The sequence below is a fragment of the Petaurus breviceps genome, unplaced genomic scaffold (genome assembly GCF_028583685.1).
Source record: "Petaurus breviceps papuanus isolate PSGF00001 unplaced genomic scaffold, PetGlider_PUasm1.0 356, whole genome shotgun sequence".
Classification (NCBI taxonomy): Eukaryota; Metazoa; Chordata; class Mammalia; order Diprotodontia; family Petauridae; genus Petaurus; species Petaurus breviceps.
In genome coordinates this window covers 1,360,096-1,376,926 of record NW_027186290.1, presented here as the reverse complement: position 1 = coordinate 1,376,926, position 16,831 = coordinate 1,360,096, and the positions used below count along the sequence as shown (strand labels likewise).

The 16,831-nt window shown below is 48.6% G+C and overlaps 2 protein-coding genes across 2 annotated transcripts in view; one reads left to right on the top strand and one right to left on the bottom strand.

The window, feature by feature from the left end:
* LOC138168284 (zinc finger protein 420-like) overlaps positions 1–16,831 on the bottom strand; it is a 771,269-nt gene that overhangs the window by 40,992 nt on the left and 713,446 nt on the right. The window lies entirely within an intron of this gene.
* Positions 560–16,831, top strand: part of LOC138168285 (zinc finger protein 665-like) — an 18,016-nt gene continuing 1,744 nt past the window's right edge. The window contains 6 exon segments of the mRNA XM_069097351.1: positions 560–583; positions 1,692–1,767; positions 8,457–8,504; positions 8,789–8,915; positions 12,188–12,283; positions 15,528–16,830. Coding sequence (XP_068953452.1) covers positions 1,735–1,767; positions 8,457–8,504; positions 8,789–8,915; positions 12,188–12,283; positions 15,528–16,830 — 1,607 coding nt within the window. The 5' untranslated portion in view covers positions 560–583; positions 1,692–1,734.

The following is a 16,831-nucleotide window of genomic DNA, read 5'->3' as shown; positions in this document are numbered from 1 at the left end:
CCCGGGGAGGGCCCGGCTTCATCATGTCCACCCCAGGACAGAGAAGATGCTCACTCTGACGACGCCCATTTCCCTGCTTCTTGGCCCGTTTACAGGCAGTCACGCGCACAGCCCCCCCCGCTGTACTCAGCCGCCAACACATCTGTGCTCGGCGTTCAAAGCCCTTCACACCCCGCCTATGCCCGGCCCTAGGAGTTCTTCTTTGAGGGCGACGCTGCACGGCTGGGGGTGGGAGAGCGAGAGGAGAAGGGTTTCCGAGGGCTCCCCAAAGAAGGAGGCGGGGGAGAATCGGGGACCATAAAAGAAGGCCAGAACCCGGGCGCATGCGTACAGCCCACCCAAGCATACAAACTACGTTTCCCAGAAAGCAGTGCGCACATGGAAGCCGCATCCGCCCCCCCCCCCCCCCCCCCCCCCCCCCCCCCCCCCCCCCCGATTCTCCCCCGCCTCCTTCCTATGGGCGCCCATGGAAACCGCGCTGACGCCACGATTGCCCTCACGTGACTTCCGCTTCCCCACCGCAGAGATCTTCCCCCCACTCCCTCCCTCCGCTTCTGGGCTGTCCTGGCTCCAGCAGCCCGGGGTAGGAGCTGCCTCTGGACCCCGCGACCTTGCCCCGACCCGTCTCGTCTGCCCCTTGCGCCCCCCCTCCCAATTAAGAGCGTAATTAGTGGCTGAGGGTCTTCCCTAAGAGCGCCGCGGGGAGGGGCGGGGAGGCTGCTTGGGATGCTGGGTAATGTCCCGCGCCCCACCCTCACCCCGCAGTGAGAACTTTGTAGCCAATCCGCAAAGGGCCGGGAATCCTCCCCCGATCACGTGGGCGCCCTGCTCTGCTCCGCTTCGTAGAGGGAGGTCCCCGGAGTGCCGGCCTAGGTTTGCGCCTCTGGGAGTGGTCTCCCTGGGTTTCGGGAGGGGCGGGGTCTGGGATCTGGCCGGCTCACCGGCCGCCTCGCTTTTCCCGCTGTCCCGCCGTCCCGGTGCGCGGGCTCTCTGGCTGTCTCTTCTCCCAGGCCAGGCTCCCGCGCTGGCTTTGCCTTTGCACAGGCTTCTGGCCCTGCCTGGTCTCCCCGATCTCTAGAGCCCGGGTGACCTCTCAGGGCAGGCGCCCCTCCTGAGGGCCGCCGCTCCTCCCGCCGTGCGTGTCTCCAGCCTTCTGAGCCCCTGGAGACCACAGGCTTCCTGCCGTGCCTGTCGCTGGCTTGCTGGGGTGCCCACTCGCGAGCTTACAGCTGACCTCCTGTGCGGTTCTGGGGGCGGGGGGAAATAAGTCACTCACTCTTCAATCTGGTCTGACCTTTCGAGTCTGGCCAGAGAAGGAGTGGGAAGCTGGGTCATTCCCGCCCAGATGCGCTGTCCACCTCCTCCCTCCCTCCCTCCCCATGCCCTGAGTGACTGAGGGCAGGTTGGCCCCCCCTCTTTCTGATCCAGTTGTCCAGCCTTCCTGCTTTGGGGGTGCAAAGGCTCCCTCTTGTTTCCTTATTCCATCCCCAGGGGCATCAGCCCTCTAGTTTGGTGCTAATCACCCCACCTAGACTCTTGGAATTGACTCCTAATTAATCTTCCTGCTGTAGGTCTCTGCTCTGCCCAGTCTGTTCTCTGTTTAGCTCCTAAAATAATCTCGGTGGCTCGTGGGGTTGTTTCAGCATCAGAGGTAAGATTAGCGCCTCTCATGGTTTGCTTTTCCTTCCCAGCTCTCTGTTCTTCCTCAGGAGGAGTGACCTTTGGAAAAAAGAAATGACCCCTGTGCTGACAGCCAGGGCCCAACAGGTAAGTGGGAGGTTCCTGTTTCTTATAGGGGTGGGAAGACCCCCTTTCAGACTGTGGTGCCTTCATGGTGGAAAGGGGCAAGGATTAAAACAAACCTGAGATTTGCCCAAGAAAAATACTGTGTGCACTAACAAAGCCAGTGCATCAAAAATTAGAACGAAAGCAAGAAACTGGGGGAAAATCTCTTTTTTTTACAGAAAATTTCTCTGATAAAGGTCTAATTTCTCAAATATATAGGAAACTGAGCCAAATTTGTAAAAATAAGAGCCATTCCCCAATTGATAAATGAACAAAGTGTGTGGAAAGGAATGCAATGTGGTTTCTCAGAGACTATTTACTAGAGTAGTTGAAGCCTGAGGCCTCAGAATTACCTCATAGAAGATTACCTCACCCTCTCTCAATCACCCTCTCCCCTGTAGGAATTACCTCTTAGAAATGACTTCATCCTTGGTTCACCCACTATCAACTCACCTGCCATATAAGGGAAAAGTAACCGAAAGTGCCAATTAAAATCAAATGCTTTGCATAGAGGGATATGTTGGGAGGGGTGGGTAATCCTTGTCTATTTAACCTGGCTTCTGATTCTGTGGGATGGCCTCCTCTCTCGGTGCAGTACCAGAGACTGGACCACCCGCCTGCTTCCCATGAGATTCTAATAAAACTACCTTCACTTTGAGAGGTCTCCGAGTAGTCAATTTGGGTCAGGCTCTTGGCACTCCACACAAAAAGATACAAACAGGCAGTTTTCAGAAGAGGCATAGTTATCAATAGCCATATGAAAAAATGCTCTAAATGATTATGATTAGAGAAATACAAATTAAAGCAACTCTGAGGAACCACCTTACACCTGTTAGAAATGTCAAATGCTGGAGGAGAGAAGGGAAAATTGGGGCACTAAGGCACTGTTGGTGGAGTTGTGAACTGGTCCAACCAATTTGGCACTATGCCCCACCACTAAGTCTATATCCCAAAGAAAGCAAAAGAGAGAGAGAAAAGAACCTATTTAAACAAAACTATTTCTAGCAGCTCTTTTGTGGTTGCAAAGAATTGGAAATTGAGGGAGTGACTGTCCATCATTTGGGGAATGGCTGGATAAGTTATGGTATATGATTGTGATGGCATACTATTGTGCTATATAAGAAATGACAAGCAGGATGGTTTCAGAAAAACCTGGAAGACTTGTATGATGTAATGCAGAGTAAAGTGAGCAGAACCAGGAGAACTTTGTACACAGTAACAGCAACTTTGTAACAAACAGTAGGGAAAGACTTGACTATTTTGATCAATACAGTGAACCTCAACAATTCCAAAGGAGTCATGATGGAAAATGCTCTCCACCTCCAGAGAGGGCAGGTTGAAGCAAATTTTTTTTTCTGGCAACACTAATATGGAAATCTGTTTTGCATGATTTCTCAGGTATGATGGGGATCTTATTGCTTGCCTTTCTTATCCGAAATAGAGCCTGAGGTTCAAAATTCTAAGCATATTTATTTGCAAGGCAAGTAGTGGCCAACAAGTCAGGTCATCTGACTTCTTAGTACTCAGAGACAAAGGAATGATTTACAGAGTGTATTTTTATAGTAGAAAAAGGGGAATTCAAAGTTACAAGTGGCTTGAGAAATTTGTTTTGAACATAATTCAATTGGATGAGGCAAGTCACTTGACCAGTGGTTGGGCTGAGCATATCCTGGAACAATCTGGGTGTAACTTGTTGTAATTGCCGACATTTGGGGCATGGTCATCTTGGGGTGGGGGTGGACACACACACTCTAGATTCATTATTCTGTCGGGCAGGAGTCTCCATCCATCCTACTCTAGCTGGAAAGTTATAGCCGAGGTACAGGTGGTCTGGAGTGGTCTAGAGAGACTCTTACAAGGAAAGCAAGGATGGGTCTGTGCCAAAGCAGGAGCTTATTACCCAGGCTGACAAAAAGGGGGGCACAGCTCCTGACAGAAATTCTCTTAATAGGTACCTTAATACTGTGCTTACAGATCTCTCCATCCAAAAGCTATGTGAATTAGGCCTCACAAACCAAAATAAATCATCAGGATAATCAGTACTAACTTGGGTAGGAATTATTTCTTTCACTTTCTTCATGAGTGGGGGAGGGGCTGAAAGGAGGGAGAGAATTGGGAACTCAAAAAAAAATTTGTTAAGAATATTTATAATGGTAGTTGTAGAAGTGATTAGCTCATCCAGGGCAAACTCAGCTTCTAATTCTGTGTTAGGTGCTCATTTGCATGTGTCAGATTGGAAAACTTTGGCGTTAACCTGGGAGTGTTTTATGACGATTGGACCAATGTTTGACCCCTGTTTAGGGCTCAGTGTCGGAGAAAAGGATTCAGTTACCTACCCAAAGTTAGAAGCACGTTTCTCATTTTGAGGGCCCGTTCTTAAATCAGAAAGCAGGGGAGTAAGTCCAGAGAAAAGAAGGAGGAGCTCAGTCTCTCTGTGGAGTGTGCACATGTATATATGTCTGCCTGGAAGCTGGAGGAAAAACGGAGAGGATCTGGTTCTCATATTGCCTGGGAGGCACCTGAGCAGCCAGTTTTAGGCTGAGGGTGAGGACGATGAGATGTCCTCCCACTGATGCACCCACCCAGCTTAGCCAGAATCTGAGAGTGCCAGAGCCACAGCCCCACCGAGATGCCCAGGACCAGGGAGGGAGTAGTCCCCAGGGCTCCCGTCACGCTTGGATTGAGGGAGCCCCCTTTTCATAAGGATATGGATAAGTAGTTGTTTGTCAATTCCAAAGATGTAGTTGCCTTGATAGAGATAAGCCCTGCATTAAGGACTCTCCTGCAAGAAGGGCCTCCAGCCCATGGCTGGGTTATGGGCATGTGATCCGTGCTGCCTCAAAGGAAATCCTGTTCCTCTGTGACCATTAATGCCAGGTGAGCCACAGGAAAGGAACTGTCTTGGCTACTTAGGAGAACTTCTTGCAGGAGAGATTCTCTGGGGGTGGTAGTCTCCTGCAGGCACCTCCCTGGTGGCTCCACATGAAGTACTGAGCCTCAGGATGGCTCCAGAATGGGTTCCACAGCTGAAGGGGAGAAGGCATTAGAGTCTGGGATGAGGGCTGGGGGGCAGTCCCTGAGCAGGTCCCTTAGTAAAACTCTCAGAGACAGGCCCTGACTGTCAATCCTCAAATTGAGGGGGAGGGAATGAGCTGGAGGGGATTTGGGAGGTTATAAGTGTTTGTGATGAGATTAAGCAAAGATCCTTCTAAATATTTTTTTTAAATAATTTTTCCCCCAACTAATGTGAAAACAATTGATCTTTTTATTTAAGATAAATTTACTCTTTATAGCTTAGTTATTGATAAATGCAAACATCCCAAAATACAAAGAACCAGAAAAAGGATTTATGTGAGACTGAATTTCTTTTGGGAAGTTTGTATTAAATTTCACACTGTGAAAATATTACCTGGTTTACTTCTTTTTGCTTTCCAAGACACACCTTTTCAGACAAACTATGTGGTCAAACACCTCATTCTGAGTATTCAGAGTTGGGGGTTACCCAAGACAGCAGCAGAAAAACTCCTAGTTCAGTGGTGACCCACATGGCTTAAGGGCTGTTGGGAAAGACCTGTGGGACCAGACAGATGGTGGGCTCCTCAAGTGGGCAGAAAGAGGGAAGGGGGATGGACAGCCTGATTTGGAGGAGCCTCCTTTCCCTGCCTTGGTTGGATGCTCTGGGTGGGGGTAGATGAGAGAAGGCCCAGAAGGGGAAGGTACCCATGGAGGGGATCAGTCCCCAAAGCAGTGAGGTCCCAGGCCCAGCAAAGGGCAGAGCAGCTGGTGGGCGTCCAGTGGAGGGACCAGGAAGGGAAAGAGCCTGGGACTCATGTTATGGGGGGGAGCTTCAAAGGATATATGTGGGCCTTTTCCCAGAAAAACTGGAAGGGAGGCCAAGATAACTGTTGCTGAGTATTTGTAGGGCTGTCTTATGGAGAAGGTTCCTTGGGTTCTGTTTGGGCTTGATGTCGGACATAGCTCCTAAGAATTAGAGCCATCCACAAGTTCTGTGGGCTCTGTTAGGTAGTGAGTTCCCCAGGCCAGGAGGGCTTCCACTGGAGCGGGCCAACCCCCTGTTAAGAAGCTATAGAGATTTCAGTGCTAGGACCTAACCCCTTGAAGGGACTTCCCAGGCCATCTAGACCATCTCCCAATGGTGAGGAAATGGGTACAGAGAGGTCACAAGTTAGAAGTCTTGAATACCAGACTTGAACTCAAGCCCTGTTCCTTATTGAACCCTCCTGTCACTGCACCAAGTTCCCTCCCATTGTCTCTGGTGCCTGTTCCAAGCTCTGAGGTTCTGGATTTTTGGTGGGTTCTCCCCATTCCAAGCCTAGAGGAGAGGAGACCAGGAATAAATAAAGGCAGAAGATGTGTATCTTGTGTTTGCTTGTGATGTGTTGGCTGGAGTAGGTGAGAGGTCTGGCGAGCCTCCAGAAAAGGGAGTTGAAGGTCCCATTTGGGCTGCTGAGGACACTGGGCCTGCTGAGTATGACATCCTCCACATCCAGCAGGGGGTCCTTGTGGGACTTTTTGGGCTTTGGGAGGAGGGGACGGATCAGAGCTCTCTCTTGGCTCCTATCAGTCACCTGACAGCTCCTTGCAATGTCTGCCCTGTCTAGTTGTAGAATGGCTTAGTGTTAAGTGCTCTGGGCTGAGTGTGAATCCTGACACCACAGGTGAAGTTTAGAGCTTGCACATGAGTGCTAGCTGTTGTCACTGTGATGGTGTGAAAGCTTTGGGAACACAGAGGCTCAGGATAAATGTCTGCTATCACAAGCATGTAGAGACGGCCCACCACCAGGGGCAATGGCTGAATTTCTGAAGGCTTTTCTGGTGTCTGACCAAACCATGTGTTTTGAAGTTCATATTTTGGGGTAAAAGGAGATTTGCCCTTTGGGAGTTGCTGTAGCAAACCCATTTTAATGACCCTGTTTGTGCTAATTATGCAGTTAGGAATAATGGGAAGGCCTCAACCTTGGTTACTTAGTAGAAGTATTTGGAATTAGCTGGAGAGTCATTGTCACGTTGCTTCTACACTGAGTGCCCCAGTGGATCTGTTTTATCATTGACATCAGGGGATTTTATCAATATCATGACATTTTATCATTGACATGCCCTTCACTGATAGAGATTGCAGCCCATCGCTACTGGCTTCTCCCAGGTCCTCCCATAAATTTGCCCCACAAGGTCCCCTCAGTGTGCTGGAAGCCTTCCTCAAGTTGCATTGGAATGCCCAGCCAGCCCATCATTTCTTTCCTCTTGCCATGTGACATTTTGTCTGATGACATCCTCCACCTTTTCTCATGCCTATCCCATACCCTTCTATCTCACCGTGGGGATGCTCACCTTCAGCCCCCCCTGCCTTACCACAAGAATGTCACTATTTAAAAAGATGGGCCAGTGTTGAATCGAGAGCTTTGGGTCTGACTGCAGGACAGCCATGTCGATTGTGGGTTGTTTGACCTATGTGGACAGTTGAGGCTTGAGCATCAGGGACCACATCCCATAGGGAATCCACCTATAGAGCCTGACAGCTGATGGTAACATTGTGTGCCTCACCATGAGATGTGATTTGGTGAGTGTCAGAATAAAGGGGAGGTCTTGGACTTTGGCCCAAGAGGCAAGATGGAGTCATGAGGAGAGTGCAGAGAAGTGGGTGTGAGCTTGCTTGCTTGACAGGGAGGCTCTGCTGAACTCAGTTTTCCCATCTGTACAGTGGGGATATTAAATATCTGTAGGGTGGGGCAGGGTTAGCAATACGTGAGAATCATAGGACTCCAGGGCCAGAATGGACCCTAAGGATTATCTCAGTTAACCTTCTCTCTCTCTTTTAAATTAGTCAATATTAAGCACCTATTGTGTACCATATACCAGGCTAAGTACTATTTTTAACTGCTACTTTTTAAAATTTTGAGCTTCAAGTCCTCTCTCCCTCCCCCACCCCTTGAGAAGTCAAGCAGTGTGATGCCATTATACATGGGAAGTCATGTTAGCAAGAAAAAGAAAGCTTAAAAAAATGTGCTTCCTTCTACCCTCGGTTACCCGGATCATTGTCACAATGTAGCTGTTACTGGCTACAGTGTCCTGCTGGTTCTGCTCACTTCACTTTGCAACAGTTCATGTAACACTTCCCAGTTTCTCTGAGAGCATCCTCATCGTTTCTTACAGAGCAGCAGAACTCCATCAATCACATATCACAACCTATTCAGCCGATCCCCAATGGAAGAGACGGTGTGAGTTCCAAGCGCCTCAGGAACTGCCTTGGGGCCTCTTGGCTCAGAGTCGGCTCTGTGCCCTTGGGACATGATGAAGTGCTGAGGGCCACAGTCCAGTTGCCAGCTCACAAGGACATCTCTCATGAGACCGCTCTCTTGATGAGCCACAGCTGACATGGCTAGTTTGGCCCCCTTCCATTGGTTCACCTTCCCCAGGCACGCGGAATTCATGCCTGAATCATGCTCTATATAAGGAACCAGTTTTCTTCCTCCTGGGCTGCTGCCTGTGCTCCCCGCCATCTTAGATTAATGATAAATCGTTTCTCTCCCTTGTTTCTGGTCTCTTCAGTCCCTCCTGAGAATACAACCTAGGGCTGGCCCTTAGGTTGGGAAAGGTAGCAGCCACTTACACCCCAACTGATGAACATCCCCTCAATCCCTCTTATTTTCTAGGTGAGGAAACTGACTGCCAGCAGGCCTGGCGATTTGTCCAAGGTCACAGTAAGTAGATTTGAACCCCGGTCCTCTGACCTCTAATCCAGCCTGCTTCCTCCCTCCCCATGCTTTTATCCTCTCAAGGATGATTCTTTAATGATATGATTCAGAAGTTATTACCAGCCAAAGCACTGATAGATATTTGAACAGATCTCAGTGAGGCCACAACCCAAGAACTGCATCCTCCTTCCCCCACACACACTCACACATGATCTCTGGGCCTTTTACTCCCAGATCTATTTGAGGGCTGGTCCCTGGAAAAGCACAGACAAAGGCATTTGGTGTTTCAGGAGCCAGTGACCTTCCAAGATGTGGCAGTGGTCTTCACATGGGAGCAGTGGGCTTCCCTGGACCCTTCTCAGAAGGAATTGTATCGAGACGTGATGCTGGAGACCTACCACCACCTGCTCTACCTGGGTGAGGACAGCTTTCCCTGTGACCCAGGCTCTGCCTCCCTGTATCAGCAATGCCATATTCACAATGCCTATGGAGATTACAAATATGCTGATATAATTATCCACTATAAAATACGTCATGCTTGCCATATGGGGAAATAAACTAGAAAATTTATTAAGATACCAAAAGACTGAGTCCCAAATCCAGAAAGTGAAAGCCATCAGAGTAGTTATGATATTGGCACAGGTAGATAAAGTAGAAAGCACCCACATTTTCAAGCCTTTAAAACAGAACAGGCTACCTCAGGCAAAGGTCCTCCTCTCCCCACTCATAGCAACCACCCAGCGTCTGGGAAGCGCGCTCCCACCAGCTCGGCCCCTGGAAGTCCTCAGCAGGAGTCCTTAGCAGAAATTCTGGCTGACTCAAAAAGGGCTTCGCGCTGCCGCTGCCTCTGCTGCTGCCGCCGCCGTCGCCACTACCACCAGCCACCGCAGGAACTCCAGCTTGGCTTCCGCTTCCTCTTGCTCCGCCCCTTCCTGCTACGTCAGCAAGTCCAATGGGGCATGGAAGATCTTTAAATCCCATAACCCTTACACTCCCTGTCCCCAGCCCCAGGGGATCCTGGGGGCCTTTCTTGGTAAAGGGCTTAGAGGCAACTGTTTGCCTTCAGAGACCAGGGAGTCCTCATCCTCTTGGATGCTGGAGTGAGAATGGGAATTTGAAGATCTTCCTTCCCTGCCCCTTAAAAGATCTAGGGGAGTTTGAAGACCTCCCCTGCTTTGAAAGTAAACCCTGCTTCCTAATAGGATGAATGTAATCCCATGGAGCCTATGATGGAGGGAATTTGCTGAAGGATGAAGCAGAGCCCACAGGAAGCTTCCCTGCTGTGAAAATAAACTCTGCCCCCTAATAGGCTAAATATAGACACATGGAGCCTGTGGTGGGAGGAGTTTGCTGAAGGGAAGCAGAGCCCACAGGAAGCTGGGAGACAGTGGGAGAGAGAGGTGCTCAGGCAAGGAGAGAGAGCTTTGTGAGTAAATACTGATCTTGTATTGGTTTGTGGGAAGGCTAAAGGATGCTGTGGCTCTCAGTGTTATTATGGCTTCTGAATGTCTTTGGTACTATGATGGAACTGCTTATTGGTTTTGGGATTCAGTTTTCTGGTGCCTAAATAAACGTTTCAGTTCTGTCCTCTGCCTGGAGAATCTGGTATATTTTGGCAATCAAACGGCATGTGATATTTATAGTCATGATCTTTATTGTGATCATGGGTGCTGTAAATACTGCATTGGCGCTACAGATGTGTGCCAGACCCTGTGCAAAGACTTGGCAGCAATCATCCCTGACCCCCAAGAGCTTACATTCTGTTGGGGACAGAAGATGGGGGGAATCAACCTGAACACAGTTAAGTCAATCCCAGTAGTTTCTGGGGGTCTGGGTGAGGGAACTGGCACCTTTGAGGACATTGTGTTGGTCCTTGTGTAGGATGAGGATGGAGCTGAGGATTCTGCCAGGCAACTGTCCTGTATGGAGAGGGGGCCACTGGAGCCAAACTACGAAGGGGGTTTGTATCTCATGCCAGATCTCCTTGAGCCAGGAAGAAGAGTGCTCAGAGCAGTGCCTTAGGGAGGTCACTTGGAGAACTGTGTGGAGGGAGAGAGATCAGCCTGGAGCTGCAACCGGTTGGGGCGGGGGGAGGGGGGGGCAGGGACAGGTGAAAAGCGATGAGTGAATGGAGATGAGGTAGAACCAGAAAGACTTGGCAGCAATCAGACTGTGAGGAGAGGGGAAGGTTTTGGGGGAAAGATGGCATGTTCCATTCCAGACATGTTGAATTGGAGAGGCCAGCAGGACACCCAGTGGGGAATAGCCAGGTGTTTTGTGGTGGTGCAGGAGTGGAGATCAGTCCAGAAGAAAGGCATCTGTCAGGAAAGGTCCAGATGTCAATGAGAGCAGGGTCATAGACATGCCTGGAAGGAAAGGGAATTTGGGGGGAATTAGGAGATGCACCGTCTTGGCCAAAGGCAAAGAAAGGCCATCTGGGCACACAGTCAGGAGAGACAGTGGCTCCAGTCTAAGGTCAGATTGCAGAGGACTGACTGTGAAAAGGAGGACATGTCGATAGCAGATGACAGCTGGAAGTGATGGGGGTCAAGTGGAGGAACACCTGGGCACAACTGGGGAACATTCAGGCTTCATCTACCCATGGAATAATTCAGCAAGTCTTGATGAGAGACCTGTTGTGTGCAAGACGCAGGGTCTGCACAGAGTAGATGGGAGATCAGAGCCGTGCTTCAGGAAGCCAGCCTGGTGAGGCTGTACAGGATGTAGACAGGAGCATGGTACAGGAAGAGGAAGGAGGGCAGAAGCCAGGGCCCAGACCAGGAAGAGCTAGGGATGCCGAAGGAGAGTGTGGCCTCAGACCTGGGCCTTAGGGAATCAGCTTTGTGGAGGGTGGATTGGCCATGAGGCTCTCCAAGGAGCCCCAGGAGAGGTGACAGGGTGGGGGAAAGGAGTGTTGAGAGGGGTTTGGGGAGAGAAGAGAGGGAGCATGCTGGGGCAAGGTGGGGGGGGCCTGCAGGTGAGATGACCTCACACGAATCTGTGCCAGACAAAAGCCTAGCCAGGTGCTCATGCCGTGAATAGGAGGCAGATGATCAGTCAGAACAATCCTGCCACCTACCCACCCCAGGTTTGGGGTCTCGCAGAGGGCGAGGGTTTCCCAGATCAGGTGGCAAGAGACCAAAGGGTTAAGAGAGGGAATGACTTGGGAAAGAGCTGAGGGATGGAGTGAATGGTTGATAAGGGGCTGAAGAGAGATGGGATGATAAAAGGGGCATTTTGGAGTTCATGGCTGTGGAGAGGAGCATTTATGAGGCTTAACAGTGTCGGGGGTGTGGAGCTGCCAAGGCTGGGTCCTGGAGGGACCCTCCAAATGAAGTGGGAGGGCAGGAATGGAGGCAGAGACCAGCATTGGGATTCAGGAGGAGAGGATCCTGGGGTACAAATTGGGAGATTGATTTGGGCAGCACCCACCTCAGAGGAGGAGAGGGTCTGCAAGGGACCCTGGCCAGCCCTAAGGGACCCTGGCCAGCCCTAAGTGATCCCAGTCCTCAGCCTCCTCCCTGAGTCCTGGGCCAAGTGCAGGGACTTCCTGGACTTTGTCTTGATTTTCTCTGAATTTCTTTTTCATCCTTTCTGGGAGTGATTCTCGGGTGTCTGTTAGGAACTTTCTTGTTAGGAACCTTCCACATCTCCTTCTTTATCCTAAGACTCCCATTCCCTTTGAATAGGACTGACTGTGTCCAAGCCAGAGGTGATCCACCAGCTGGAGCGAGGGGAGGCACCTTGGAGGCCAGAAGGGGGTGTCCCAGTGAGCAGCTGTCCAGGTGAGTGACTGACTCACCCCCAGGCGGGAGTCCTTGTGTCTCTTCCCGTCAGTCATGGGACCCAGGTCTGGGGGAGAAAGCCCAGGTTATCTGAAAATGGAGGCCCATTCAGAAGTCAGCGTGGCTCTTAGGAGCCTCATTGGAGAGCTGGCAGGGCCCTCAGGGGCTATCTCTTCCTGCCCCCTCACCCAGAGTGTAGTGATTTGTTGGAAGTCGCCCAGGCATCCAGAGGCCAAGTCCAAATCCCAACCTGTGGCGAGGCTGTTGACCCTAGACCCTGTGCTCCTTCTTCAGAACTGGATTTCTGGCCCTCCTTTCTGTGCCAGCACATCCTCAGCCTGCCTCTCTTCCATTTCTCTCTCCTCTGTGTATTTTCTTAGAATTTCTTAGACAGTTACCATTTTTCTTAAAAAAAAAAAAAACTCTTAAAAACCCCAAGAAAAGGTGTTTCCAAAAGAGAATTCCTTTACATGTTTTTGGTTGATATTTTGTTTTGAAGTCACAGTAACTTCCCAATAAACAGTCTCTTCCCAGATGACCCTATTTGCATTTCAAGAAACCCCTAGAAGCAGCACCATCTCCTGGAGGAGTTGTGACAGACAGACAGACAGCACCTGGAACCACCCATGTCTTTTTTAGGGTTTCCTTGTCATAATGGAAAAGTCGAATAGGTCTTTTCTCTGAAGTGCTGGGCTCCTTCCCGGCACCGGCATCATCCCCTCAGCCCACCTCTCTCTGTTGTTTCTGCCAGTCTTTCTGCATTCGTCTGACCTCATCCAGTTTGGTGTTGGAGTGTCCGGATTTGGTCTGCCATTCTCCCCTGTCAGAAGGCACCTTTTTGCTTCTGCAGATAATTCTGCTGCCAGCACTTTGGTTCGTCTGTCTCTTGTGCCCAGCAGTGTGTTTGCCTGATCCAAGGTCTCAGCAGTGGCTTGTCTTGCTTTCCTAATGGGAAATGTTTTCTAGAACTGTTCTCTGTGTCCTTGCCCCAGTGGCAGGATTTTGGTCCCTCTGGCTTTGGCTCTTTCCATCGACCTTTCACTGTTTCGCCAGCTTGATGAGGGGGATAAGCCTTAGTTTTGTTTTCATTGTATTTCTGGTAGTAGAGATTTGGAACATCTTTTCTCTCTTAAGAAGAGTTTGTTTTTAACCTTTGACCACTTATCTTGTGGGGAATGACACCTTCTAAAATGAATTCCCTGTAGATTTTGAATATTGGACGTCTTTCTTTCTGAGTTACTTGATGCAAAGATTTTTTTTCCCGGTCCATAAGTTTTCTTAAGTCAGGTGACATTTCTGTTCATGCTACCATTTAAAAATTGAGATTCCGTATACTCCAAATCCTCTCTTTTATAAACTCTTATCTGTGTCTAATTCTGTGTAAAAGATGGGACTTTCTCTTTTCCTATTTTTTTTTAAAGAATGAGAACTTTTATGTTTAAAGTTTAGATTTATAAGTTTTTTATTCCTTTATAAGTTGTTGTGCTCTCTGTTGTAAACTGTTGCTGAAGACCTGTTCTGCCGTGATATGTTCTCATTTTCCCAGAAGAACCTACTGATTAAAGCTGCCACCTCAGTAATTTGTGGGCTTGGGTTTACCTAACAATTAGTCTACTATGTTGTCATTGCCCTTGTAGTGATCAGCCAGTCATTTCAAGTTGTGTCTGACTCTCCATGACCCCATTTTGGGGTTTTCTTGGCAGAATTGGCTAGAGCAATTCATTTCACAGATGAGGAAACTGAGGCAAACAGGGTCAGGTGATTTGCCCAGGGTCACACAGCTAGTAAGCATCTGAGACTGGATTTGAACTGGCCTTTTTAAGCTAAGGTCTTTCCCAGGTCTGTTTGTCTGAGGCAGTGCCTATTTGGTGACTAAAGGTTGGTTAGAATTGAGACAAAAGATGGTCTAGTTTGCCTTCCCAAAAGGATCATTCTGGAAGGGGAAGACCCTCAGAGGTGGCATCTCACACTCGTTAGGCCTGATAGAATCGGATCCACAATCCTCTTTTTTGGTTGGTAAAGCCCTGCCCAGCCTGCTCCCCAAACACACCTTCTCAGTATTCTTACTTCTTTTTGCTTTTCCCTGCTCGCTCAGACCCAGTGACAATGGTCTCCTCACTGCCCTGCAAACAAGACCCTCCATCCATTGACTTTGGGCATTTTCTCTGGCTCTCTCCCATCCCCTCTTCATCTCTACCTCCGGGCTTCCTTCAGGCTCTACCTAAGCTCTTACCTCCTCCAGGAAACATTCTCCTGGCATCTCTTAACGCTAGTGTCTTCCCCCTCCTAGCAACAGCTTCTTTGTCCAGTATGCACCGTGTTTGTCGGGGCCCTGTTATTAATCTGTGGGCTTCTTGAGGGCAGGAACTCCCTTTTTCCTTCCTTTACTTCCCCAGGGTTTAACACAATACCTGGCATATAATAAAGGCTTAAAAATGCATATTGACTGACCCCAGTCTTCATCCTGACATGCCATTCAGAGCTAAGCTAATTTTAATCTTTGTCTCACAAGACATGTATGCACCTAGGTACTTTGTGCCTTTATATGTCACATGCTGAGTTCCCTAGTGCACAGACACATGGGTTACTCAGACTCACTGTTCCTGTTTCCATTATCCTAAACATAAGGAAGATTTCTAATCAGAATCTGAAATTTATAGAGAAACAGACAGTCCAGTCAGCCTCCCACTTACTGCAAGAATCCTCCCGAAGTATCCCAAACTAGTGACCACCCAGCTTCTCCATTATGGCAAAAAGACCAGTGGGGCAGAAATGACAGTTGAGGTCCTGTTGTGTTTCAGGTATTAGTTACTTGATTAGCCTTGAGCAAATTTTGAAAATTGTTCTGAGCTTCAGTTTTTTTTTTTTTTAAGCAATCGGGGTTAAGTAACTTGCTCAAGGTTACACGGCCAGTTATTTCTGGGTGTGGTGCTGAGTATCTGAGCCTGGATTTGATCCCAGGTCATCCCGACTCTGGGGCCGGTGCTCTTACTCGCTGAGCCACCTGGCCGCCCCTTCAGTTTTCTGTTATAAGCTATGATCACTGTCCTTCCTCCCTCACAAGATGGTATTGAAGGTCAATAGGAAACCTTGTGTAGACTGAAAGGGACTATGCCAACAAGGCTGCTTTGTTCTCCCCTTTAAAGCTGAATAATAGTTGTTTCTGGAAGAGGCACTGAACAAGGACAAAGTTTACAACAAGTGGTTAGTGGGGATATTTCCACCTTCTTTCTTTTTTTTTCAGATTGGGAGACTGGGACTGAAAACAAGGAGTCCTCTCCAGAACTGGACATTTCTATGAAGCAGTTCTTCCAGGACAGCCTCACAAAGGCTGATCTCTGTGTCTCCAGCTTGAGAGAAGCCTGGGACTGTGATGCCAGATTAGAAAGGCAGCAGAGCATGGAAAATAAAAATTGTCAGCAAGTAAATGTCACCCAGAGGAAAACTCCTAGTAAAGTGATGGATTGTGCAGGTGACAAATGCATCCAAAGTATCAGTTTGCAGCCAAAGCTTTTTGTACAAGATAGAGTATCTCTAAAGGATATTCCCAAATATAGTGCAGGCAGAGAGAGCTTCCTTTTATCTTCAGAACCAAGGAAAGCTCATAAAATTTGCTCTAGGGAGATAGTTTGTACATCTAAATCAGACTTTATTACATGTCATAGACTTTATTCTGGAGAAAAACCTGGTGAACCTAATGAATGTGGGAAACCCATCTTCCTAAGCCCAACTATCAGTTCCCATCAGAAAATTGTTATTGGAGAGAAAATTCACAAATGTAATCAGTCTGGGAAGGCATCCTCCAGAACCATAGAATTAAATGAAATTCAGCAAGTTCACAAAGGAAAGACACCTTCTGAATATAGTGAACATGGGAAACCTTTCAACTACAACTCATCCCTTCCTTCCCATCTAAAAATTCACCCTGAGAAGAAATCTTATGAATTTTTGAAGTCCTTCCTCCAGGATTCACAGCTTTCTCGTCACCAGAAAATTCACAATGGAGAAAAACATTATGAATGTAATGAATGTGGGAAGACCTTCAGCCAAAGAGGATATCTTCCAGGACATCAGAGAATTCATACTGGAGAGAAGCCTTATGACTGTAAGGAATGTGGAAAGGCCTTCCGCCTAAGAGAACACCTTACTCGACATCAGAGGATTCATACTGGAGAGAAACCTCACAAATGCAATGAATGTAGGAAGGCTTTCCACCTCAGCACAGATCTTACTCGACATCAGATGATTCATACTGGAGAGAAACCTCATAAATGTAATGAATGTGGGAAGGCCTTTAGCCAGAGAGGTCACCTTACTGTGCATCAGACAATTCATACTGGGGAAAAACCTTATGAATGTAATGACTGTGGGAAGGTATTTCGCCTCAGAGGTCTTCTCACCAAACATCAGACAATCCATACTGGAGAAAAACCTTATGAATGTAATGTATGTGGGAAGGCCTTCCACTTGAGAGAACAACTTACTCGACATCAGGGTATTCATACTGGAGAGAAGCCTTATGAATGTAAGGAATGTGGGAAGGCCTTC